Below are 27,294 nucleotides of genomic sequence, written 5' to 3'. Positions count from 1 at the left end.
TAAAAATATTTTTTTGCTAAACCTCAAAAAGATGGAAGATGAAAGAAAGTAGAGTTAATGTATTTATCTTGTATTTACAGCTGCAAAAAAAGTAATACCAAGAAGACTGCTTTTTAATTCAGTATTAGATTATGTGTAACTTATTAATTAAAAGGAAGTACAGATATCAAATGAAAACCACCCTGTAGGTAGCAGCAGGACTGTCTTAATTTATTATTTATAAATGAAAAAAAAAAAAGAACCAAGCATGTGAGAATGGATCAGTGAATAATTGCATTATTGATTGCATTTATAAACGACATTCTTGTAATATGAGAAGACCTAATAAATAATTGTGCTGTAACATTTAATAGATTATAGAAATTTCTTTAGTATCACCAAAGTAAAAATTAATTAATTGGTGAGGAAAAATTAAACTTAATTAATTAATGCAACCATTTCACTTTAACTAAAAGGTTGCAAATACATTATTTATTTCCTTAATGAATAGCTTACTCCTATTGATAACGTGAGGAAACCCTCGTTTTTAAACTCAGAAAGCATTTCGGTGTTGAAAGAGCAAGATTTGGACACAATACCTACAATTTAATAATCTTAAATAATCTGTCGTTGCTTTGTGTCAGCTTTGTAGCCTATCACTTTCACTTTCGCTTTTAAACACTTGAAAGACTGGTAACTGGTAGGTTATTTTGCTTGATATTTGTTCACAGTACATACTACATATGGCATCGTTAACTGTGTAAAACATTTTTGTTGATAACCGTGTTTGTAATTCAGTTGATTAGTCTAATGCCCATGTTTTCTCAAACGTAACTTTAAAAGTTTTAAACAAAACTTAATAGAAAATCGGTACACTTTCCTTGTCATCCGTGTCGTCCATTAGCGCATACATGATCCAATCCGACAGATGACGCTGTCACAAAAAAAACTAGGGTCCTAAAGATGCGATCCTAAAAATGGGATCCTGACCATCCTGACAGTGCAGCCACTCCAGTTGTGCAGGAACACCCTTCTCGAAATTTGAGGCATTTACATGTAATTCCACTAGAGAGAGATATTTCTCAGTTTAACTGCTATAAATAGAAAACGTGAATATGTACACATGTTAAATATTCTTTGCTCGTTTTTATTATTTAATAACAAATTAACAATAAGAATATGATGGTGGTGTAGGAATGAATTGATGCCATTAATTTGATTATTACCATGAATGTATGCAAGATATTTATGCCTTTGCTGTGCTAAATACTTGATACTAGTAGGTTATATATTGTTTTTCAATATATGATACTTACAATTTGTGCACAACTGCCTACTTAAATCAAATTTAAATGCGCCAAACTCGTTTTAAAACAAGCTCATCAGAATTACCTGTTGACGCTAGGTTTGTCATTGTGTGATTTGCCTGTCAAAACAAAACTGCTGTAGGCCTATCACGGTCTTACTTTCACTTTTACTTAAAAAACAAGTTTGTCTTTAGATCTATCCACAGGATATACCACAGAAACCAAACTCCAACATACAGGCCGCTGCAGAGACTGGTAAAGATGATTTTTCATTATATTTATCACTTAACATATTACATAGCGATGCTAACATTACAGACTTTTTTTTGTTAATAGCCGTGTTTGCAAATCAGATGATTAAAATACAGTAAGTACGGCTGTAAACAGGGATGGGCATTATGAGACATGTATTTCTAATACATCTAAAACAAAAATGTTTGTCGTTTGAATTTGATGAGGTTTATAAAAAATGTATTTATATTTTGTACCAAAATACTTCTGGTGTCTTTTTGTAGTTTTTTATTTGTAGTTTATGTACTTTGTACATAAAAAGTCGACACAATAACAATATAAAAATGTGGCCTCTGATTGGTGCTTTCTCGGTTGGCTAAGCTTGAGATCAAAACAGAAAATTGATTCATATTGAAGGTGGTAAATCCTTGGAGTATATCAAGAAATTAACAGACCATTAGGGGTACAGTAGATTCAGAAAGTCAAAAATGATTGAAAATACATTGCACAATGCTAAATATAAAATTGCAGTATCAAGGATGGGCAGTATTCTTGATACATGTATTTCAAATGCATATTTCTTATACAAAATATGTGTAATTTGTATTTGATAGGGTTGATGAAAATGGCTTAATATTTTATATCAAATTATTTACTGTCTTGTATTTTTTTTAATGCATTGCAAGAAGTCTACAGTATATGATGGCATCTTAAAAGTTAAACCTCTGATTGGTGCTTTGTTAGTTATTTACCTAAGTTTGACATCAGAACAGAAAATTGATTCATTTTTAAGAAGGTGGTCAATATTTGGACTATGGATGGAAATTATGCATCACATATAAAGAAAATAACAGGTCATTGGCATGGGGTAGATTCAGAAAGTCAACAATCATTCAAAGTAGTATACTGCACAATGCTAAATAATATATAATGACAGTATTAGGGATGGGCAGTGATACATGATACATGTATTTCAAATACATATTTGGAATGGATGGCAATTATGCATCAAGAAAGTAACAGAAAAATGGTGAGGGTATATTTAGAAGCAAGTCAACTATCATCAAAAAGTAAAGAGTTTATTTACACTTTTTTTTTTGTTGTAGTTTTTAGATATCATGGTTTATGTTGTGGGGTTTTTTAGTAGTTGAAAAAAATATTCATTTAGGCATAGCACCCTTTTAAATATAAGATTGTTAATAGATTGAATAATCATTGAACAGAGATGATGGGAATTTTACTGGCCACACTATGGCCAGAAAGTATTCAACACTCAGATATAGTAAGACTCATGGACTCATCTGCATTAAATGTTGACTGCCATCAAATTCACAATGCTTAGAGATTGAGGTAAAGTTGTTCAGTGGCAATTTGTGAAACTGTATTTTGACTAATCGGTCTGAATTCAAATGCAGGTGAATTCAAAACAACATTAGCACTATTTCTTTGACCGAGAACTATGTGGTATTTTGATATAGTTATTGACTTCTAATATGATTTCACTATTTAGAATTCGCAACAAATACTTTCCTAAAATTTTAATTTTATGAAGAAAGTCTGAATACGCCAATATAACCAACTTTATCTCAGTTGCTTAGGAACAGTTTAGGTTTTATGTTGTAGAATAAAGCCAATGTTTTTTGTTTCCCAGATTGGTAATTAGGTCATTGTCATAAGCAACGTCTATATCAATAGAGTGTTTTACTACAATATTGTCAATAAAATCTGTCATGTCATTTCAGTAGGCTATTTTAATAATCTTGTTTCCTTGCAGTACGTGCTAGATGAATACAGTGTATTATAATTAGGGTAATGTTGATTTTATATTCTACATTCAGATTTTCTCTTTAATACAATTTCAGACAAATATTCTTTGCAAATTCTAAATAGAGAAATCATATTACAGCATTGAATATTATACTAACAAACAGACTTGCTTATATTTTAGTAAGTAAATAAAGAATATGATAACTTAAGTTTAGCTTTGATGATGATCAAATGCAAATACTACATTTCTATACACCAGGGTGATGCGGTGGCACAGTAGGTAGTGCTGTCGCCTTACAGCAAGAAGGTTGCTGGTTACGAGCTTCGGCTAGGTCAGTTAGCATTTCTGTGTGGAGTTTGCATGTTCTCCCTGCGTTCGTGTGGGTTTCCACCGGGTGCTCAGGTTTCCCCCACAGTCGAAAGACATGCGGTACAGGTGAATTGGGTAGGCTAAATTGTCCTTAGTGTATGAGTGTGTATGAAGGTTTTATTCTGCTAAATTGTTTGTGGTGTATGAGTGTGTATGGAGGGTTCATTCTACTGTTGCAACCCTGGATTGAAAAAGGGAATAAGACGAAACGAAAATGAATGAATGTATTCACCTTTTGTAAAAAATTAACGCTTTAAAAGAGAATTTACAAACCAAGTGTTTCTGATACAGGTCAATAGGGCTGAAAAAACTCTGGATCCCCAAAGTGATGCTCCATTCAAGCAAGTGAGAGACAAAGTTTGGAGACAAAGGACCCTAGGAACACGAGTATAAACAATGTAGAAAATTTATGTGGTGATGGTTTAATGACAGATATAATAACAGGCAAGGTCTTACATATAAAACTTTTCTAAATGAAGTGCAAATTCATTTTTCTTAAAGCTCAATGGAGACGGAGGGTCCAGACTCACCAGAGCCAAGCTGTGTGTCCTTAAGAAGTGACCATTCAAAAGCACATCATGTGCTCTTCAAGGATGAAGACCCCTTTGAATACAGGTATTTAAAAACGATGGGTTATAAATGTAATACTGAAGCAATGTCTGTCTTCTAATTATATTATCTCAGTATTAATATTACTGACTGTCAACATACTAAAAAGAGATGAGTTAGCCACTCTGAGTGTCAGTTTTCATCACTCATTTTTTTAAATACTGTCGAAGTAAACCGTTCACCCACTAAAAATAAATAGGGTGAAAACATCAGCTATGTTTCCATTCAAAAATGTGAATACATTTTCAGTCAAAAAAAAAAAAATTCACTTCCTGATTAATTGGAGCCAAATATCAACAGTAAAAATGGAATATGCTGCTGAAGAATACGCTGCGTAAATCTTTTATTTTATAAATTACTTGTTCCTCAGAAGACAAATGCCTACATGCAATGAATGCAGAGTGGTGTTTAAAGGCATGAGACACAGAGCGCCGACGCTCTTGATTTTTAATGTTTTTATTTTGTGTATAAAATATGTTTTACCTCTTTAAAAAGCAATGGAGAGAGTCAAAGTCTTCTCAAACAACCACACCATTTAAAAAGACTGATGAGGAAAAATGCATGTGTCTGTATAAATTAGAGCAGTATTACATTAGTTTAGGTCACAAAACATGCTATTAACTGGCTTATTACCTGCCTATTTGTAAGTTCTATTTATGAGTAGTTATAAAGTCTGAACTTATTCTGCATCCATAATCCCACCCAAAACCTAAACCCAACTTCTATTTTACTATTAATAAACAGCTAATTAGTAGTTTATAAAGCTGGTAGTGTTAGCTAATGGTGTGTTAATACTGCAAATTGCCACTCTTTATTAACTATTACTTCTTGGAGACTTTATTAATTAATTTAAGGGAATATCTGCATTGTTAGGCTGTCTTTAACCCTACAATTTCTCGTCAGACTCCCTAAAGATATATACACAAGTTTATGATGGCCTTAGTCACCTTCAAATTCATGTAGCTCTTGAATGTAGCACATTAATGAACACTTTATCAAACACTAATGCAGTTTATATTTGAAAATGTATCAATTTGAATCTAAAAGTTATTCCATCTGCACATGGCCATACGGATATTTACAGAAATACACTCCTTTGAATGAGAGACTGTGGCATGGTGGCTCAGTCGTTAGCACTGTTACCTCACAGCAAGAAGGGTGCTAGTTTGATTCCTGGATGTGTCATTTGGCATTACTGTGTGGAGTTTGCATGTTCTCCTCATGTTTCCTCCGGGTGCTATGGTGTCCCCCATAGTCCAAAGACATTTGTTATACGGACATGTGGTATTGGCCGTTTTAACAAATGCTGCAGTTAAATTGTCAAAACAAGCATTTAAAATAAAAGGTTTTCTCATGGCACATAATGACTTTTTATGGCAGTGTATAAATTTGCAAAAGTTAAATAAATATTTGGGATAGATAAGACATTAAGTATTGGATTAAAACATAAATAGTTTGAATATTGTTAATTAAAATTTACAGTCTTTGATGACTACATCCATTTTCACTTATATTGAAAAACCCCCGCTCTGGGTTTTAAAGCTGCTTCATAAACCGGTTTGTCTGGAATGTATTTTTGACCATTGTTCTACTTTGTGATTGTAGAGATAAGGGTTGTTTTGCTGTGAGAGTTATCAGACATAGCTGTGAGTGCATGAAAATTCAAAGTTTAGAATTGCTTAACAAAATCCCGGGGGACTGACTTGTCTCCTGTTGCTGGACCAGAGAAAGTATCTTTGGCAACAAATCAGGTTAAGACTGAAATTCTCTTCTTAAAAATATTGCTTTTAAAAAGTAAGATAGACATTATGTAACAATACATTGTCCAGGACATTGTAACATTCTGCATATAAATTGTTCTTATTTGGGGTGTATTAGGTTTTATTCGTTAGCATTTTTCTAATGAAAAATAAACTTTTTAGTATGTGTATTTGTAAAGAAGATCCTACCTATGTGACCATAGTTTTACTTCAATGCCATGCTTAGACAATGTTTAGTAGCACTTTGTGGTTATAGTTCAACTTTTTCTGTTTTTTTATGATCTACATAAGCAAAAGGAAAATGGTTCTGACCGAAATACCAAATGCTGTAAAAGTATGTAAAATAAAAATAACATACTGTAAACTATTTTGAAATTGTTCAGAAGTCCCACTATCAGTTCATCTGTCCGATTACTGTACCATGATGTACTGTGAATGAACTTGTTTGGCGACATGTTTTCATGTGCTTTGACAAAAGCAACAAGTTTTAAGATAACTTGTTTGCTTAAAACATTAAAAAGGAAACTGCATGTTTACACAATTAAAATGGGTACAATTCTATATGTTCACATTAGTAACAGCATTTTAGATTGACATTTAAGTGTCTCGAAATGTCCCGTTAACTGTGTTCACATGTTGTGCTGACAATAAATGCTTTAAACACAATCTGTATGAACATGCGAATAAAGTCAAAGCCTTGTGACTGTCAACTGTAAACATGGCCACAGTGACTATAAAGAAAATAAAGAGTGCAAACCCAAAACCAGTACATTGTACGAATACATTTGACATGGCAAATGTTCATCTGAGATGTGATTCCATCCATCAAATCATCCTCAGCCTAAACAAAGCGCTTTCTCATCACCCAAGTTAAGAACGGAGCATTTAAGTCACATGTAAATTACAATTACAGCACTAACAAAAGCTTTTACTGATCCCCAGTAAATCATTGTTTTTAAGGCTTTCTCTGTTTTAGCATTAAGTAATAAAACTAAAGCCTCCTTTCTTCACTTACATTATAAAATGTACACATCAATTTTTATTTGACATTTGTAAATTTGTATTGTTTATGTCAATTGTATATTCTGCAGTAACTGGTTCTGAAAAGCAAGAACATTTATTGAAATAATGTTATATTCTGTTTCACTGAAGCTCAGGGCAGACAGGTAGATCTTCTCCAACTCCCAGCCATGTGTCCTTGGCCAGTAATATGTCAATCAATCAGCCTTTGGAATTTAAATCATGCAGGTAAATGTTTTATATTTATAGTAATTATCCTTTCTTCTCTCATGCTTTTTTTTTATAATGTACTGTAGAGAAAACTGAAAGATTTATAAAAAGGAAGGAAATTCTATAGGTCTAATTCTATGGGAAAATTATCATTTTAAATTAGTGGTTCAGAGATGGTGGCATTGTGGCTCAGTGGTTAGCACTGTTGCCTTATAGCAAGAAGGTCGCTGGTTCGAGTCCTGGCTGGGTCAGTTGGCATTACTGTTTGGAGTTTGCATGCTCTCCCTGTGTTCGCGTGGGTTTCCCCCCCAGTCTAAAGACATTTGGTATACAGACGTGGTATTGGCCTTAATGTATGTGTGTGAATGGAAGGGCATCCGCTGTGCAAAACATATCCTGGATAAGTTGGTGGTTCATTTTGCTGTGGCACCCCATGATGAATAAAGGGACTAAGCCAAAGGAAAATTAATTAATGAATGGTTCAGAGCTTGTATTAAATTGGCAAGATCACTTGATGTCAGTAAACGACTCTTTTACATTACATTACAACTGTTTAGAAACATTTAAAAACATCAGTGCTCTATTTGGGGGCAATCTATGTAATGCAGAAAAGTCCATTTGAATCAAATAGGTTCACTTAGATCGATTCACAGTGATGAATCACTGAACAAGTTTCATAGTTTGTGATTCAAGATCAGTTTTATTTGTTTTAATTTTCCTGAGACTTTTGCAAAACAAAAAATATATGCCTGAGAATTGATCAAAGAATTCATATTTGATAAGTTACTGTGCGATCACACCGAAGGCGACGAAAGCGTCAAAGTTTGTTCTGGCCGCCCTGGTGAAAATGATGTCTGCCTTTACTGCTCCGCCAGCGAGAGTGTAAAAAAATCGCTACATTGATTTTATATTTAAAGGAACCGTTGCAGCATATCAACAAAACAGTTACATTTCTGCATAAAAACATGCTTTCTAGCCTGACATTTTTACCAATTTTCTTGCGCGTTGTGCGTTTTTTTTTTTTTTATCAAATTCATTTTGTCACTTTAGAATTACAAGGTTCTATCTGACACTTTTGTCAAAATTTTGAGTTATTGACATATTCTTAAAGAGTTATTGACATATTGTTATTAAATGACATCTTATTTACATTATGGGATGTTTTTACATTTTAAGACTTTTAAAAAAAAGTTACACACATATTGTTTGCTATGGAATGCAAAAACTTTGAAGCTCAATATCTCAAAATCATTCAGATTGCAGATTGAACTTTATAATTCCAGGGTGACGATATAACAATGGAAAATCAAGTTCCACTATCCAAAATGTCCATATGTCTGAAATAATGTGAAGCTGTTAAAGTTAGCATGAGATTACCATTTTTTAAAAGAAAAAAAATATAACATTAATGCACAATATAACTCGCCAGTAACTTTATGTTCCTGTAAGAAAACATTGCAAATATTTGGAAATTTGGCGACTGTAATATTCAAACTCATGAGAACAATTGTGGTCGGAACCAAAGTTCACAGGACATGCTCTCTAGGCTCCTCTCAAGAGGTGGACTTCTACATTCTGATTGCTCGCCACTTACACCGCTGGCTTCTATTGAAAAATGACTGACCTCTGACTACCTTGACCCTCTCGCTGCTTTCGGTGTGAATGCACGGTAATAATTTCCATTGTAATGCATGCTCTGTCTTTGAAACTGAGAATCATTTTGCGAAACAATTAGCAATTAGAAGCTTTAAAGTTTCTCCAATCAATACAGAGAGGCCACATCTAGATCTTTTATTTGTCTAAACTCTAGTCTAAAGCATTGACGTGATGCTAATTCCTAGGTCAGAGTTCACCAAGATCTAGAGCGAAACTTCAACAGTATTTAGATGCAGACCTGCATATGCAGAATGCACTCAATGTAGCTAGTGACGTCACTGTGAGGGGTAGCGTTAAGCCTGGTTTATACTTCTGCGTCGAGTGATCAGCCTGACCCACGGCGCAGGCTCTGCATCCACGCATAGGCTGCGCCATAGGATACGCGTGCGCTTGATGCAGAAGTATAAATCAGCCTTTAGGAGTGAGGTTAGGTGTGCACATTAAAAGCATTGCATGCAGCAAGAAACTTGCATTTCTGATGTAGCACATTCATGTGCATTTGAATGTAGGTCAATGGGGTACAAAGGTAATCATTTGTGTAGTTTTCTTTCATTTAAATTCCATTACCGATAATAAAGAGATCAACGATATAATGTTACAGTTTTACAAGCGTCTCATTGATTCATATATTTAAATAACTAAATTAGCTGTTGTGTGAATAATTGTTTAAAATGTATTCAAGAGTAACAAGTTCTGTGTTGATTTTCCAGTAATACCTTACTGCTGAAAGAAATTCAAGAAGCAATCCAATCAGTCCTAAGGATAAGGTTTCAGTGTTTGCATGAAGGATTATCAAAACACAGTGTCCTCATACCTCTCAATGACATCTACACTGAGCTCTACATTACAGAAGGGGAAGGTGGAGAGCTTAATAATGAACATGAGATCAGATGGATTGAAACAGCCTGTAGGAGGGCATTGACAGAGGACAGACCAGTTAACCTGAATGATATCTTCAAACCATTACATGGACAAGACCGACCCATCAGAACTGTGCTGACTAAAGGAGTCGCTGGCATTGGAAAAACAGTTTCTGTGCAGAAGTTCATCATAGACTGGGCTGAAGGAGAAGCAAATCAGGACATATGGTTCATTTTCCCACTTCCTTTCAGAGAGCTCAATTTGCTGAAGGACCAATCATTCAGTCTTAAAGGTCTCCTCCAGTATTTCATGAACATAGAACTTGATATCTCTTTACATGAAGGTAAGATCATGTTCATCTTTGATGGTTTGGATGAGTGTCGTCTGCCTCTGGATTTTCACAACAATGTGAAGTTGTGTGATGTGACTGAATCAGCTTCAGTAGATGTGCTACTGACGAACATCATTAGAGGGAATCTGCTTCCCTCTTCTCTAATCTGGATCACCTCCAGACCAGCAGCAGCAGATGTTGTCCCCTCTAAGTGTATACATCGAGTGACAGAGGTACGAGGCTTCAGTGACCCTCAAAAAGAGGAATACATCAGGAAGAAAGTCAGTGATCAGACTCTGTCTGACAGAATCATCTCACACCTGAAGTCATCCAGGAGCCTCTACATCATGTGCCACATCCCAGTGTTCTGCTGGATCTCAGCTACTGTTCTGAAGAAGATGCTGAGTGAAGCAGAGAGTGCAGAGATCCCCAACACTCTCACTCAGATGTACACACAATTCCTGATGCTTCAACTAAGAATAAAAAATGAGAAGGCCTATGATAAGAAGAGTAGCGATATAGACATAGTTCTCAAACTGGGGGAATTAGCTTTTCAGCAGCTAGAGAAACTCAATCTGATTTTCTACAAGGAAGATCTTCGAGAGTATGGCATTGATGAGCAAGAAGCATCTGTGTACTCGGGACTGTTCAGAGAGGAATCAGGAATGTTTCAGGGCAAAGTCTACAGCTTTGTTCATCTGAGTGTTCAGGAACATCTTGCAGCTTTATATGTGTACCTTTATTTTGTGAATGAAAACATAAACAAATTAAACCAACCAAATTTTCTAACTAGCATCCTAAAATGTGTTCCAACTGTATTTGATGTCTATCAGACAGCTGTGAAAAAAGCTCTGCAGAGTACCTCTGGACATCTGGATCTGTTTCTTCGCTTTCTACTGGGTTTCTCACTGGAGTCCAATCAGAATCTCTTAGGAGACCTACAGGTGCAGACAGAAAGCAGCTCTGACAGCAGAGAGCAAATAGTTGGGTTCATAAAGGAGAAGATCAAAGAGAGTCCTCCTCCAGAGAAGATGATCAATCTGTTCCACTGCCTGAATGAGCTGAATGATCATTCCCTAGTGGAGGAGATACAGGATTTTCTACAATCAGAGTCTAGAATAAATATGAAACTCACAGCTTCACAGTGGTCAGCAATGGTCTTTGTATTGCTGACTTCAGGACAGAAACTAGATGTTTTTGATTTAAACAAATACATCGGAACTTACATCTTGCCAGATGAAAGTCTTCAAAGGCTACAACCAGTGCTTGCAGCATCCAGAACCGCAAAGTATGTCACTAAAATATAATAAAAGTATATTTTACTCCTTTTTTCCTTTTAAGTGCTTTTATTTAAGTCTAAAATAAAGATTTGTGTCATTCCAGAAGTCATCTTCCCATCTGTTGTACCTTGCCTATATACACAACTTATATATAACAAGACCTTTTTAAATCTCTTTCAGGCTTTGTGAGCATAACCTGACAAAGAGAGGCTATAGTGTTTTAGTGTCTGTTCTTACCTCCAAAACTTCATGCCTAAGAGAGTTAAACCTGACTAGGAGTGCTGTAAATGATTCAGGATTAAAACTGCTATGTTCTGGGCTGGAAAATCCTCAATGTAAGCTGGAAACACTGAGGTACAGTAATTCATCTTTTTTTCTTCATTATGTTTTTGTCATTTTTGTTTTGATTTAAATTATTCACTTCATTTTTGTCATTGATTAATTTTGTTACCGACCTATCAGAACTGTGCTGATCATCCAAATCACAAAAAAAATCTGCAGAAACTCGCATCTGGTCGAAGCCCCTCCCCCAGAGTATCGTCAGTCTATAGCGATCGATGATTGGCTCTTATACTAGAAGGCGTAATTTATTCACCATATAGGAATCGATGATTGGCTCCTCTACTAGAAAACGAAATTCATTCGCCATATAGCGATCGATGATTGGCTCCTGTACTAGAAGGCGGAATTTAATCCCCATATAAGGATCTATGATTGGCTCCTGCACTAGAAGGTGGAATTGATTCACCCTATAAAGCTCGATGATTGGCTCCTGTACTAGAAGGTGGAATTTATTCACCCTATAGAGCTCGATGATTGGCTCCTGTACTAGAAGGCAGAATTTATTCACCACATAGGGATGGTTGATTGGCTCCTGTAATAGAAGGCGGAATTCATTCACCATATAGCGATCGATGACTGGCTCCTGTACTAGAAAACGGAATTCATTCAGCATAGTGTATAGCGAACTATGATTGGCTCCTGTACTAGAAGGCGGAATTCATTTGCCATATAGCGATCAATGATTGGCTCCTCTACTAGAAGGCGGAATTTATTCCCCATATAAGTATCTATGATTGGCTCCTGTACTAGAAGGTGGAATTTATTCACCCTATAGAGCTCGATGATTGGCTCCTGTACTAGAAGGTGGAATTTATTCACCCTATAGAGCTCGATGATTGGCTCCTGTACTAGAAGGCAGAATTTATTCACCACATAGGGATGGTTGATTGGCTCCTGTAATAGAAGGCGGAATTCATTCACCATATAGCGATCGATGACTGGCTCCTGTACTAGAAAACGGAATTCATTCAGCATAGTGTATAGCGAACTATGATTGGCTCCTGTACTAGAAGGCGGAATTCATTTGCCATATAGCGATCAATGATTGGCTCCTCTACTAGAAGGCGGAATTTATTCCCCATATAAGTATCTATGATTGGCTCCTGTACTAGAAGGTGGAATTTATTCACCCTATAGAGCTCGATGATTGGCTCCTGTACTAGAAGGTGGAATTTATTCACCCTATAGAGCTCGATGATTGGCTCCTGTACTAGAAGGCAGAATTTATTCACCACATAGGGATTGTTGATTGGCTCCTGTAGTAGAAGGCGGAATTCATTCGCCATATAGCGATCGATGACTGGCTCCTGTACTAGAAAACGGAATTCATTCAGCATAGTGTATAGCGAACTATGATTGGCTCCTGTACTAGAAGGCGGAATTCATTTGCCATATAGCGATCAATGATTGGCTCCTGTACTAGAAAACGGAATTCATTCAGCATAGTGTATAGCGAACTATGATTGGCTCCTGTACTAGAAGGCGGAATTCATTTGCCATATAGCGATCAATGATTGGCTCCTCTACTAGAAAACGGAATTCATTCGCCATGTAGCGATCGATGATTGGCTCCTGTACTAGAAGGCAGAATTTAAAAAAAATCTTTTTATTAAAAAAAATAAGAGTTACATGTCTTTGGTAATACTCATCAAAATCGCCATAATATAATATAATTAATGATATCATTTAATATGAATAATAAAATTATTTTGAGTTTTAAATGCTGAATGGCTTTGCTGTGGTATGTTTTACTGTATATAAGGGGATTTCGATGGTAATTTTATTCTTTGTTATTGACTAAATTTATTAGGCTATTTTTGCGTGACAGAACTTGGGACAGTAAACAGAGCTAAAATACTGTCTCAGAAACCATGGGATGTCAGATCACCCTAGATGCCATACGTTAATAGAAAATGTAATATATTAGTAATGTTTCAAGCCCAATATTAGAAAAAATGTACCACAATGAACATTGTGGTATAGTCTTAAAATTTTCTTGAATGATGAACCCCTTGTTTTTTTGTTTTTGTTTTTCAGACTGGAGTTTTGTGGTGTTTCTGATAAAGGTTGTGACTTTCTGGCATCAGCTCTGAGATCAAACCCCTCACATCTGAAAGCACTGGATCTCTCTGGAAATACATTGAATTTCACTGGATTGAAAAATCTTTTGGCTGAATTTCAGAAGCCTCATTGTAAACTTCAGAGACTGTGGTGAGATTACTATAGCTATCCCATATCCCAAATCCCATATATATATATATATATATATATATATATATATATATATATATATATATATATATATATATATATATATATATATATATATATATGTATGTATATATATATATATATATATATATATATATATTGCAATATTATTACAATTTCACCAGATGACATAATACCGATTTGGAGAGAATTTATAACATTAGATTGATTGGGCGTATTTATGCAGTGGGAGTGCATTTCTATAAAATCTAATAAGCAATCTATAAATACAATCAAGAAAAAGACAGAACTAAAATAAACAGTGTTTTATTGTTTTCCGGGTCTAACCGTAATCAGGTACAGTAACTGAATAATAGAAATAAAAATAATTCAATAAAATTAATTGTTATTAATGTTACAAATATATTATGCCTGAATGCTTTTACAATCATTATGCAATAACAGGCCTCAAAAACACATGCAAATGATAAATTATAAAATAAACTCAACATTGCATATCCTGCGATGTGACTATTGTGAATGATCACATTGCGATATCGATGCTGAAATGATGCTACTTTATATTTAACATTACCTAATGTACCTTAGCTAAGAGATATCATTAATTATTCTTGACGTATGAAAATCTTTATTTTTTAAAATAAACCTTATGGCATTTTTTTGCACAGTTTGAGACTTTGTGGTCTCACAGATGTAGGTTGTGATGCTCTGGCTTCAGTTCTGAGATCAGACCCCTCACACCTGACAGAGCTGAATCTGTCTGGAAATAAACTAGGGGATTTGGGAATGAAGCTGCTCGCTGGCGGACTTCAGAATCCTCACTGTAAACTACAGATATTGAGGTAAGGTTATTTCAGACAATTATAAATGACAATCACTGAAGAATGAATGACCTTGTTTTTTCTGCAGGTTGGGAGACTGTAGTATTACTCATGAAGGCTGTGCAGCTCTGGCTTCAGCTCTGAGATCAAACCCCTCACACCTGAGAGAACTGGATTTGTCTGGGAATAAACTCAATAACGCTGGTGTACAGATCCTGTCTGGTGAACTGGAAAATCCTGACTGTAATCTTGAGATACTCAGGCAAGATGAGCACTCATCACTTTTGTAAAAGAAATGGTTCACCCGAAAAGGAAGATTTATCCACTAATATTTAATCACCTGCATGTGGTTTAAAACCTTTATGATTTTCCTTTTTCTGCTTAACACAAAAGAAGATATTTTGAAGAAACGTAAAAACTGACTTGATTTGAAGGAGTAAAAAATACTATGGAAGTAATGGGTTACAGGTTTCTTACTTTCTTCAAAATGCTAAAAGTCTGCTAAAAGTCTATTATAGTGGTGTAACAGATCACAAACCTCACGGTTCAGATCATGTTAGGTTTTGGGGTTTTTTTTGTCACGGATTGGATTATTTTTCGGATCAGCCAAAAAGGGGAGATGACAAATGTAATTTGATTTCCATTTATTACAATGGGCGAGGCAGTGGTGCAGTAGGTAGTGCTGTCGCCTCACAGCAAGAAGGTCGCTGGTTCGAACCTCGGCTCAGTTGGCGTTTTTGTGTGGAGTTTGCATGTTCTCCCTGCCTTCGCGTGGGTTTCCTCCGGGTGCTCCGGTTTCCCCCACAGTCCAAAGACATGTGGTACAGGTGAATTGGGTAGGCTAAATTGTCTGTAGTGTATGAGTGTGTGTGTGAATGTGTGTGTAAATATTTCCCAGAGATGGGTTGCGGCTGAAAGTGCATCCACTGCGTAAAAACTTGCTGGATAAGTGGGCGGTTCATTCCACTGTGGTGACCCCGGATTGGTGAAGGGACTAAGCCGACAAGAAAATGAATGAGTGAACGAATGAATGATTTATTACAAAAACAATTGCAAGAAACTTTTGGTTTTAACAAACAGAACTTAGAAGCTGTAATTGTAATAAAAATAAAATGAAGAAATGATCAGCAGAATACAAATAAAAAGTAAAATATTCAGTACTGTGAAAAAGTCACTGTTCTACTACGGTTGCTGATAACGCTAAATGTAAAAATCTAACATTATAATTTGTACAACCCATATTTATTTTCAGTCTCATTTTCAATAAATGATTCAATTATTCACTCCTATTTTTTTATGGCTGGTTAAAAATGCCATTGCAACTTACAATTTTCATTTTTGAGTGTGAGTGGTTATATCTAAACTATAAACTGTTATCCCAGTACTTCTGTAATGGATTGTACTAACTCAAAAGACTAAAAACTGAACCTCATTCTTGATTTTTGCCTTTTTTAGATTTGAATGCAGTGATTCGAAGGATTAATAAGCATTATTATATTGTGTGGCTGTTGAGATCCTGATTTTTTGATGATTAATCGTGCAGCTTACACTAAATGCATTAACGCAGGCTAAACAAGTAGTGACAGAAAACACCTTTAATAACCTAAGAAACCCACCACATCCCGAATAACCTACCACAACTTCTTCTGTCATCATTATATTTTACAGGAAAGCCTAAATGCTTTCATACATGTGATTCGAATGATGTGAGAGGCGATCTCTCTGTGATCGTTACAAATTTAGGATTAATCTACAAAAAAAAAAAAAAAAAAGTTTTATTTAACGGGTCACGTGTGTTCTGAACCATGGGTTGTGATTCATATGAATCACAGTTAAACCATGATCCGTTACACCCAGGATGACAGAATTATAATTTTTGAGCAAACTATCACTTTAGGTAAATTTTTTGTGCTAAACGTAGCGACAGATATGAGTGGCTCATTCTCTTAGCAGGTTAGAGAATTGTGATGTCGGCGAAGAGGGGTGTGCTGCTCTGGCTGAAGCTTTAAAATCAAATCCTTTAACTCTGAAAGAGCTGGATCTATGCTGGAATAAACTGGGAAACTCAGGGGTGCAGCGACTTTGTACTTCATTGGAGAATCCAAACTGTACATTGGGAGTTTTACGGTAAGTGTGAATTTCACTCCCAGTCATCAATCTACAATGACAGAGAGTTCTCAGTTTTCAGGATAGAAGCTGTTGCATAGAGTTACAATTTTTTTTTTTTCCACTTTTTTGCTTCTATCTATTAAATATATTTACAATTTTGTGCAACACATTAGTTTAGGTCATTAGCTACTAGCTTATTACCTGCCTACTAGCTTATTGCCTGCCTATTATTAACCTAATAACTGCTCATCTGTAGTTATAAAGTGTGATCTTACTCTGCATCCCTAATCCTATACCAAAAACCTAAACCCAACTTCTGCCTTGCTCTTAATATACAGGTAATTAGTAGTTTATTAAGCTAGTAGTGTTAGGTAGTGGTTTGTTGATACCATGAATTATAACCTTCTTTGCAGACTGACAGGCTGCAACATATCAGAGAATGGCTGTGCAGCTCTGGCTTCAGTATTAAGATCAAACCCCTCATATCTCAGAGATCTGGATCTTTCTCATAATGATCTGAGAAGCTCAGGGGTGAGATTGCTCTCTAGTGCTCTAGAGAAGCCTGATTGTAAACTGGAGATACTACGGTAAGTTCTTCATTTTAACTATGAATCTCCTGTAACTGTTTCCATCTTTCCATCACCATTTATTCTATGCACTTTTTGGTGGATTGCAAAAAAAAAAAAGATTGATGAAAACACCAAGATAACTTTGAAAATGCACATAAAAACATACACAGACAACTGAGTAAACTTATGATCCAATAGGAAAAAAAATGCATGTTTCTATAGGATGGAAATACATTCATCAAATATTTATGAATGACTCTGATTCACAGATAAATTCATTTTAGGGTCAAAAAATGTAAACAGTTTTGTAAACGTTCTAAATGTTTTTTTTCTGCTGCTTTTCAAAATTGCAAAGCTTTTGACATTAAACAACTATGACAAAAAAAAATTGCTAACAATATGGTTGTTTCTTTAAAGATTTTGTTATTTAGAGCAGGGATGCGCAAACTTTTTCTCATGAAGGGCCAAAAACCAAACTTAATTGAGGGTGGTGGGCCAAAAATAATTATGGCAAACTTTTACATTAAAGTTGCCATGGTAATTTTTGCCATGGTAAAAAGTACTAATTTATTAGGATTTTAAAATAAATAGAAATATAAATACTTTAATTGTATTGATAATTAAATATATTTATTTTTATATTCTAAAATGAAATTTGTATTGATTTGCTTGTCGATGTCTTGAGCATTGTCCTCTATTTTGAGTGACAGTATTAACATATTTTGAAAAATCTGATTTAGGCTCAACATTTAATTCCAGTTAGCTTTTTTGAAGCTCAACAATGAAAGAAACTTACGTTCATGACGATCTGTTACAAGCATTCGCTCCAACCTTCTTCCTCTCTTCTCAGATGGAATGGCGGGCCACACCAAAGGTTACCATAAGCCAACTTTGGCCTATGGGCCCTAGTTTAGGGATCTCTGATTTAGAACCTTTTTATTTCATTACAAAGTTATAATTATACCAGTGTATACACATAATAAGTGTTTTAATTGCAAATATTTAGAAAAAATATATATCAGAATATATATCAGCTGGATCATTAAATTGCTGTGTGATTTAAGAGATCATGATATAACAAGTAAATGGGACTCACATTCTATAAGTTTCATTTAACTTTTTATTTATTTGACACTAGTTTATCAGAAAGTGACACATTTGTTTTCTTTGACCAATTGGATGGAGATGGTGCTTTATTTGCAAATGTTTTATGCAATATTCCAGTTTTGTGCATAGGTTTAATTCACATCTTTGGCTGAAAACATAGCTTATGATAAGGTCTTTGCCAATTTAAAGGCTGCATTGTTTAAATCCCGATCCAAAGTCTCATTCAAATGCTTGCATCCTTCCCCTTGTAATGAATGACGGGTATCCCTTTATTTTGATGGTCTCTTTTAGGCATTTTGTCGAATTTAAGTTACATTGCATCTACATGCCAACTTATTCTCATTAGACTATAAGTAGACTGTGAGGTTGAGGTTATGGTAAGGGTTAGTGTAAAATGTACTTGCAAAGTTTCTTATAGTCAGTTAAATGTCTGTTGAAGGAGCAGCATCAGCAGATGTTAGACAGTCTACTAATACTCAAATGAGAAGTCATTGGCATGTAGTTGCAATGCAACTTTTAGTCATCAAAATGTGCAATAGGGACCATCAAAATAGGTGTAAACGAATTATGCAAGCGATGGATTCTCCAAAGTCCACATCCTTTGAAACATGCAGAATCTGAATTGGGACACAGCTTTAGTGACTGAAACAACAAGGACCTGAAGGACCTTCTAAATTTTTCTTTCTTTTTTCTTGTCTTGGCAGTTTGGAATATTGTAAAATCACAGATGATGGTTGTGCTGTTCTGGCATCAGCGTTGAAATCGAATCCCTCACACCTGAGAGAGCTATATCTGTACATGAACTCTTTTAATTTAACAGCTTCGGGAAGACAGCTGTTGTCTAAAATAAAAGATGATCCACACTATAAACTACAGACACTGCATTATGAATCACATTTTTTTTGCTAAATAAGTATTTGTCTGTACAGAAAGTGACATGCATGTCTGAAATGAAAAGAGACTGATTTAGACCTTTCACTCCAGCTTTATTAAGTCATCTGAAATGAATTGAATATTGTTTGACTGATTTTACAGTAAGTTTACACTGGCTTTCTCCAGTGACTTACTGTCATTTTTTTACATAATTTTTCTTGTCATGTGGATGCAGGAAAAAAAAACATGATGCAGTGTTTAACATGAATGTTTCACATGACAACAAGGTACTTTGACTTGACCAATGTCTGTATTTTATTGTTAAGTGTATTGCTTTTTGTTTTGTATTTTTCTATTTCTGGAGCAATATTGTTTTTGTTTTTTTGTGGAAGTACAAGCTGCCCCTTAATTATTAATAATAGTAATTTACAGTACTTTTTATTAAATAATTTTTATAAAAGTGTAACAGATACTATGAAAATGACCATACCTACGGTTACTGTAACAAATGCATAGTTAATTTTGTTTATCATCAATGTATACAAAGAGTGTGTGTGTGTGTGTGTGTGTGTGTGTGTGTGTGTGTGTGTGCGTGCGTGTGCGTGTGTGTGTGTGTGTGTGTGTGTGTGTGTGTGTGTGTGTGTGTGTGTGTGTCTCTGTCTGTCTGTCTGTCTGTCTGTCTGTCTGTCTGTCTGTCAACTTCCTGGTGCATAATTGACATTTTTACTGGAAATGCAGGCACTTTAAAGTTGAAATGTAACTGGTAATTTGACTATGTAAACGCTATGACAGATATGTGTGTAATAATCATTTGTGTGTATAATACAAAGTTGTAAATGTCAACAAGATTGTATTTTATAATTGATGATATTGTTTACTTTTTACATTTCCAGGTGTATTATTGGTCTAAATTTTTAACTGGAAAGTCATGTATGAATGCAGCAGAATACGTAACCAAAGTTGCGTTTTTAGATATTAAATTAGCCTCTTGACTAAATCAGTATTACTCGTCATATCATTTTTTATTTTTATTTTATTCTGGTAGAAACTTTATAGGCTACTGCAAAAATTGTCATCTGGAGCGGATGATATCTTGAATGGTTTTTATATGGTTTTTATATGCTGCATTGTGAGTCTAGCCAGTGCAAGCAGCCTACACAACATATAGAACAGCACAAATAAATAATTCCTACTGAAAATTAATAATAATTGCTGCCTGTGACTAGAATTAAGGTAGAAATGTAAGCATTACGTATAATTCCACTAGAGGGAGATGTTCATCAGTTTTCAGCTTTACATTGTTAAGATTTGACCGTATGCTTTAAATCAGGGTGCTTAAACCTTTTCTTATAAAGGGCCAAAACCAAACTTGATTGAGTCTTGTGGGCCAAAGGTAAATAAAGTTGCTTTGGGTAATGTCTTAATTTATTTAATAAAATTAAAAATGACTAGAAAACATTGCTTTATATTAACTACAGTATTGCTTTTGTTACATTTTATAATGAACTTATTACAGTAAAAACAAAACAATCTAATTTATGACAGAATTACATTAGTTTTTGCCTTGATTTGCTCTCGTCCTCTATCCTATGAGTGGCTTTATTTGCTTTTTAAAAATCTGATTTATTTACGACATTTCATTGAAATATTTAATTTCAGTCAGCTTTTTTTTTTTTTTTTTGTAGCTCAGCAAAAAAACAAAAATGTTACTTCAAGTTAGAAATGACGATCTCTGTGTTAAGGCATTTGCCCCAACCCTCTCCATCATCCTCACTTTCCTCTCAGATGGGATGGTGGGCCAAATCAAAGGTTAAAGTGGGCCAACATGCTCTATTCTGGGCATTTCTGCTTTAATTAGTGAACAGCTCATTTATTTGTTCAATTGTAGTCGTTTACTTTTGGTTACTTGGTTTAGATTTGGTTCCAAGAGTTAAATGAATGTAATTTTAAATATAATATTTATAATTTATTTATTTCCCAGAGATGGGTTGCGGCTGGAAGGGCATCCACTGCGCAAAAACTTGCTGGATAAGTTGGCGGTTCACTCCGCTGTGGCGACCCCAGATTAATAAAGGGACTAAGCCGACAAGAAAATGAATTTATGAATAATTTATTTATTTAAAATTACATTACTTATAAATTTGAAATACTTATACCTTATTGCTATAATTATGCTCATATTTAAGCAACTAAAACGCAATTAAATCCACAGTTGAACGTTGTTTGTATACAAAATGAGTAAACTAGCATGTCTTACAGGTAACTTTAAATGTGATCAAAATATGAGCTTTATATGTAAGTAAGTCTCTATCATTAAATAAATGTAAATGTGTGTGGTCTGTGCCATATGTTTACTCAAGGTTGATAGATGAGTCAGATGTGTTGCAATAATCTCTGACGGTTAAGGATGAATGATTTGATTGACAGCTGAATGGTTCAGGACTGATGATCAAGGTTGCAAATGTCTTTCAGCAACAGCCAATCATTGACTATTATGTTAAAGGGCTCTCTGTGTTACACAATGACACCTTCTTGCTTATTTTTTCACAGTAATATTTTATTTATACATGCATTCGTGGTTGTGTGCGAATTTAAATGTTTTTATTTGCTAATTTGTGGTATTTTTTTATGCAAGAAAGAATATTTCCAAAGACAAAACCACAAAGCGATTAAAAAGAGTACATAAATAAATCCCAGAAAATTATACAAGTATAAAAGATTTTAACCAAGAAAGACTTTTACATGCAATATAATCATTAGTCTTTTAAGAAGTTCACATATAAATCAAAATCTATTCTGAAATTTAAAAAGGATTTATGGATACATTTACAGATGTCAAATTTATCCTGAAAAATCTATAATTTACTAATACATTTACAATGAGAAGTCTAGGTTCTACGAAAGCCCACCGCTGATTAATAAAAAATAAAAATTAAAAATTAAAATTAATAAGTCAGATTATGAGTTATAAACTTGCAATTCCAAGTTATAAAGTTGAAATTCAGAGTTACAGAATTCAGAGTTATAGTTGCAATTCTGAGTTACAAATTCAGAATTCCAAGTTAGAAAGTCAGAATTCCGAGTTATAATCAAAATTCCGAGTTTTAAAGTCAGAATTTGGAGGTATAAAGTCGCAATGTAAAGTTGCAAATCCGAGTTATAAAGTCAGAATTCCGAGTTATAAAATCTGAGTTATAAAGTTGCAAATCCAAGTTATAAAGTTAGAATTCCAAGTTACAAAGTCAGAATTCCAAGTTATAGTTGCGATTTTAAGTTATAAACTCACAATTCCGAGTTATAAAGTCAGAATTCAGAGTTACAAAGTCACAATTCCGAGTTATAAAGTCAGAATTTGGAGTTATAAAGCCGCAATATAAAGTTGCAAATCCAAGTTATAAAGTCTGATTTCCGTGTTATAGCCGCAATTCCAAATTATAAAGTCAGAATTCCAAGTTATAGTTGCAATTCCAAGTAATAAAGTTGCAATTCCGAGTTAAGTCAGAATTTTGAGTTATAGTTGCAATTCTGTGTTATAAAGTCACAATTCGAGTTATAGTCGCAATTCCAAGATATAAAGTCGCAATTACGAGTTATGAAGTCAGAATTCAGAGTTACAAAGTCGGAATTCTGAGTTATAAAGTCACAATTCCGAGTTATAAAGTCAGAATTTGGAGTTTTAAAGTCGCAATTTAAAGTTGCAAATTTGAGTTGTAAAGTCTGAATTCCATGTTATAGTCGCAATTCCAAGTTATAAAGTCAGAATTCCAAGTTATAGTTGCAATTCCAATAAAGTTTAAATTCTGAGTTAAGTCGCAATTCTGTGTTATAAAGTCGCAATTCGAGTTATAGTCGCAATTCGAGTTATAGTCGCAATTCCAAGATATAAAGTCGCAATTACAAGTTATAAAGTGAGAATTTCGAGTTATAGTCGCAATTCCCAGTTATAAAGTTGTAATTCCTAGTTATAAAGTGGCAATATAAAGTCGCAATTCCGAGTTATAAAGTCAGAATTCTGAGTTACAAAGTTACAATTGCGACTCTGAATTGTGACTTTATAACTTCAGAATTTTGACTTTATAACCCGGAATTGTGGATTTTATAACTTGGAATTCTGATTTTATAACTCAAAATTCTAACTATATATATATATATATATATATATATATATATATATATATATATATATATATATATATATATATATATATATGTATATATATGTATATATATATATAAAGAAAGAGAGAGAGAGAGAGAGAGAGAGAGAGAGAGAGAGAGAGAGAGATTTTAATTAGTCAGTGGCAGAAACAGAATTCCATAAGGTTCAGAGAGTAACCGAAGTTTACAATTTTGGGGAATATAGCTAAGTTAAGAAATAAGAATTAAAACAAAACTCTTTACAGTGAGTACACTCCCAAAATAAATGAATAAGTGTTTCTTTATATTTTTTTAAAAATGAGCGTTTACAGGAAATAGCGTTATTCAATGTAGCTGGTTTGATATTTATTGGGATTATAATTAATTTCGACTATGACTTTGACAGCTTTTTCTGAAGAAGCAAAAACCCATTCCCATTCTATGTCACCAAATATATCCTTCCAAAACAGATAAAGATTTAAGATTAAAGATTAATAACCGAGCGAATATCTTTGTTTGACAGACCTGAGAAGACTTTGGTCAACAACTTGATTTGTGTTAATTTGTGTATAAATCTCTCCAGCAGTGATGTGGTCACGTCGCATTCCTGAAAGGCACACTTGCCACGCGACAGCAGCAACACGATCCTCAGAGCGGAACACTAAAACACCCACAAAACACAAACAATAGTTTAACTGCTCTGGCTTTCTCTGCGCCTTTCATTGTATTACAGAGCTGTCTGTTTGTGCTGTCACCTAAACGCCTCCAATCTTTCCACCAACGCCGCATATTTATTTATCTCTCACTTCCTCGTCGCGGTCATCTATCTAAATAATCAAAGTGCAAGTTATTTGATCAGCTTGATGATTGTGGTTATTTGATCAGGATAGCTTTATTTCAGAGTTTAGCTTGTGGTTGTGTTTATGCGTACAGCTACTTGTGTCCAGTAGGTGGTGCTGTGAGCTGGATACAGTGGTATCAATATGCATCAAACGAGTTTAGAACCTGACATCTTGTGTATTTTTGTTTTAAAAAGACTGAAACATTAGAAATGATCAAAGCCGTGACATTTAACTTGCGTAGCCTATACATGAATGACATTTATAAAAGTCATTTGATATACATAAGTCATATTAAACGAAAGTAAATTGTCTACAATACTCCCTGCTGAAAAATCCAGCTTAAACCAGCCTAGGATGGTTGGCTGGTTTTAGCTGGTCGACCAGCCTGGTTTTAGAGGGGTTTTGGCCACTTCCAGGCTGGAAAGTGACCAGCTAAAACCATCTAAAACCAGTTTGACCATCCTGGTTTAAGTTGGACATTGCTGGTTTTGGCTGGACTCCCAGCCTGGCTATAGCTGGTCAAGCTTGTTTTAGCTGGTCATCTCCCATTAGCTTGGGTGGTTCGAAAGACAAATCCCCTCACTGACATATGTCCAGAATTTGTCCCATAGATCAGCTCATTTGTCCTATTTTGACAGCTATTACATCAAAAACTATGAAAATAACCTAACTAAGAAGGCTTTAAGAAGACCAAAACAAATCCTCTGTTGGCTGTCATGACTTAAGCTAATCAGTTTTGGCCTATGCAAACTATTATATTTCATCTAAGTTCTGTGCAGCCTAAGTAGCCCATAATAAAGTTAATTTTAAAACTAATCCAGCTATTGTTATCCACTAATTTTCAATGTAACTTTTTTTACAAGAGAAAAATCTAGAGAAATTGTGAAGCTCTATGTTAATATTGTTTATTTATTTTATTTTTTTATTCAAATGGCCAAATTTGAAGATTGTTATTTGCCTAATTAATCATGTTGGAGTCAACAACATGAAAGCATGAATCCATCCTGCCTTGTATCAACGGTTCAGGCTGGTGGTGTAATGGTGTGGGGGATATTTTCCTGGCACACTTTGGTCCCATTAGTACCAATTAAACATTGTGTCAATGCCACAACCAACCTGAGTATTGTTGCTGACAATGTCCATCTCTTTATGACCACAGTGTACTCATCTTCTGATGGCTACTTCCAGCAGGATAACGTGCCGTGGCGTAAACCGTGAATCACCTCAGACTAATTTCTTGAACATGACATTGAGTCAACTGTACTCAGTGATTCAGTTATCTTTGGGATGTGGTGGAACGGGAGATTTGCATCATGGATGTGCATCTGACAAATCTGCAGAAACTGCATAATGCGATTAAGTCGATATTGATCAAAATCTCTGAGGAATATTTCCAGTACCTTGTTGAATCTATGCCATAAAGGATTAAGGTGGTTCTGAAGGCAAAAGGGGGTCCAACCCGGTACTAGTAAGGTGTACCTAATAAAGTGGCCAGTGAGTGTATCTATAGTTACATTACCGCTCCAGTACATTAGTTATGTATAGGTTTAAAAAATGTTCTTATGTCCAGTGCTGTGTTTAAATGTATGAATCTGTTAACTTATGTGGCACTGTGGTCCTGCGAGACATTTCATTCCACTGTGTCGGCAAGTGTAGTTCAAATGACAATAAAGCTAGACTTGTCTTCAAATTCATTTTAAAAATGGTTAATATTTGACCCATCATCATGGGTTAAAAATAACCCAGCATTTTTAAAGTGAACATGAAGCTTTGTGTTTACTTACTATCCTTCAACAGAAGCACTTTAAGAACTCGAAGAAATACTTAAGAGTTGTGTGTGTGAGCTATTGTATCTGTCCAGAATAGATCAGATGTTTTCACACCTCAATAAGACAAACTCTTAAAATGCTAAGTTGGTTTAACCCAACAGGTTTAAATATAAGCTCAACTGTTGGGCTAAATAAAGTGCAATTTGCATTTAATGGAAAAAAATAACTCAAAATTAGGTTTGTACATACTTAATTTGACCCAATGTTAGCTTAAAACAACTCAGACTTTTTTTTTTTGCGTGTAAGAATGATAAATCCGAGCGATTTTGCATCTGCAGCTCCAGTTTACAGTGTACAATTACTCAAGCTTCACAGCCATAGACACACATTAACCATCACAGCGGGCAGAGCAGCATTCCGGCATACTCTCTCCACCTTATACATGATGTATTACCGCAGACCTATTAGAGATCAAGATAACAGGGTTTCCTTAATTAGACAAGCACACACGGCCAGCTTAACAGTTAACTTTATCTCCGTTGAGTATTCTCCCAATGTCTAACATCTGCTTTAGCATTGGACGGGCAGAGTTATGATTTATGATTTGCTTCAGCTCAAACACGAGCTCTTGCTTCTGAATCAGTTCGCATCGCAGATGAATTATGGGAGTTGTGTGCATTCTGCCAGCCAAAGAGAAAGTCGTATTACTTGACAGCATAATCTGAAGTAGAATTATTGAGTACTTTGTGTATTAAGGCTGATAAAGTGTAAATGGTGTGGTGGGTTATAATAGAAGTGGTGCAAGGAGCAGCCAGGAGCCTGAAGATAATGAATAACCATCAGTAGCCATCAGGCGTTTGGTTTACCTAGTTATACTTTGGGAGGGAAGTTAGTCCAAAAATAAAGTGTAATGATCATGAATTAAACATTTTTTTATTAAAAAACATTATATATTTTAAGTATAGAATGTGTGCTAGTCTTAGTGTGTTTTTTTAACACCTCTTTTGTGTTTATATGTGAATTTAATGAAGGCATGCTGATAAAACTCCAGCTCTCTCTCTCTACCTAGTTAACACAAGGTTGTCTTTGGGAATTTAATTTAAAATTAGCCA

The 27,294-nt window shown here is 34.7% G+C and overlaps 1 protein-coding gene across 4 annotated transcripts; it reads left to right on the top strand.

Annotated features, from left to right (window-relative positions):
• The first annotated feature begins 1,437 nt into the window (after positions 1-1,437).
• On the top strand, positions 1,438-20,431 carry si:dkey-23k10.2. Of its 4 annotated transcripts, none has more exons than XM_087284435.1 (12): positions 1,438-1,541; positions 3,946-4,041; positions 4,156-4,269; positions 7,176-7,271; positions 9,620-11,389; positions 11,562-11,735; positions 13,761-13,934; positions 14,624-14,797; positions 14,865-15,038; positions 16,730-16,903; positions 17,299-17,472; positions 19,266-20,431. In XM_087284435.1, exons 3-12 carry the CDS (start codon positions 4,160-4,162, stop codon positions 19,468-19,470), a joined length of 3,225 nt encoding a protein of 1,074 aa, XP_087140561.1. In that variant the 5' UTR covers positions 1,438-1,541; positions 3,946-4,041; positions 4,156-4,159; the 3' UTR covers positions 19,471-20,431. The 4 variants fall into 4 exon arrangements, with proteins under 4 accessions (XP_087140561.1, XP_087140560.1, XP_087140562.1 ...); XM_087284434.1 differs by having other exon boundaries at positions 1,470-1,541; positions 3,946-4,052; XM_087284436.1 differs by lacking the exons at positions 16,730-16,903; positions 17,299-17,472; positions 19,266-20,431 and having other exon boundaries at positions 1,470-1,541; positions 3,946-4,052; positions 14,865-15,428.
• The last annotated feature ends 6,863 nt before the right edge of the window (positions 20,432-27,294 follow it).

Source organism: Danio rerio, chromosome 15, assembly GCF_052040795.2.
Source record: "Danio rerio strain M-AB ecotype USA chromosome 15, GRCz13ab, whole genome shotgun sequence".
Taxonomy (NCBI): domain Eukaryota; kingdom Metazoa; phylum Chordata; class Actinopteri; order Cypriniformes; family Danionidae; genus Danio; species Danio rerio.
This window is presented reverse-complemented; position numbering and strand designations above follow the sequence as displayed.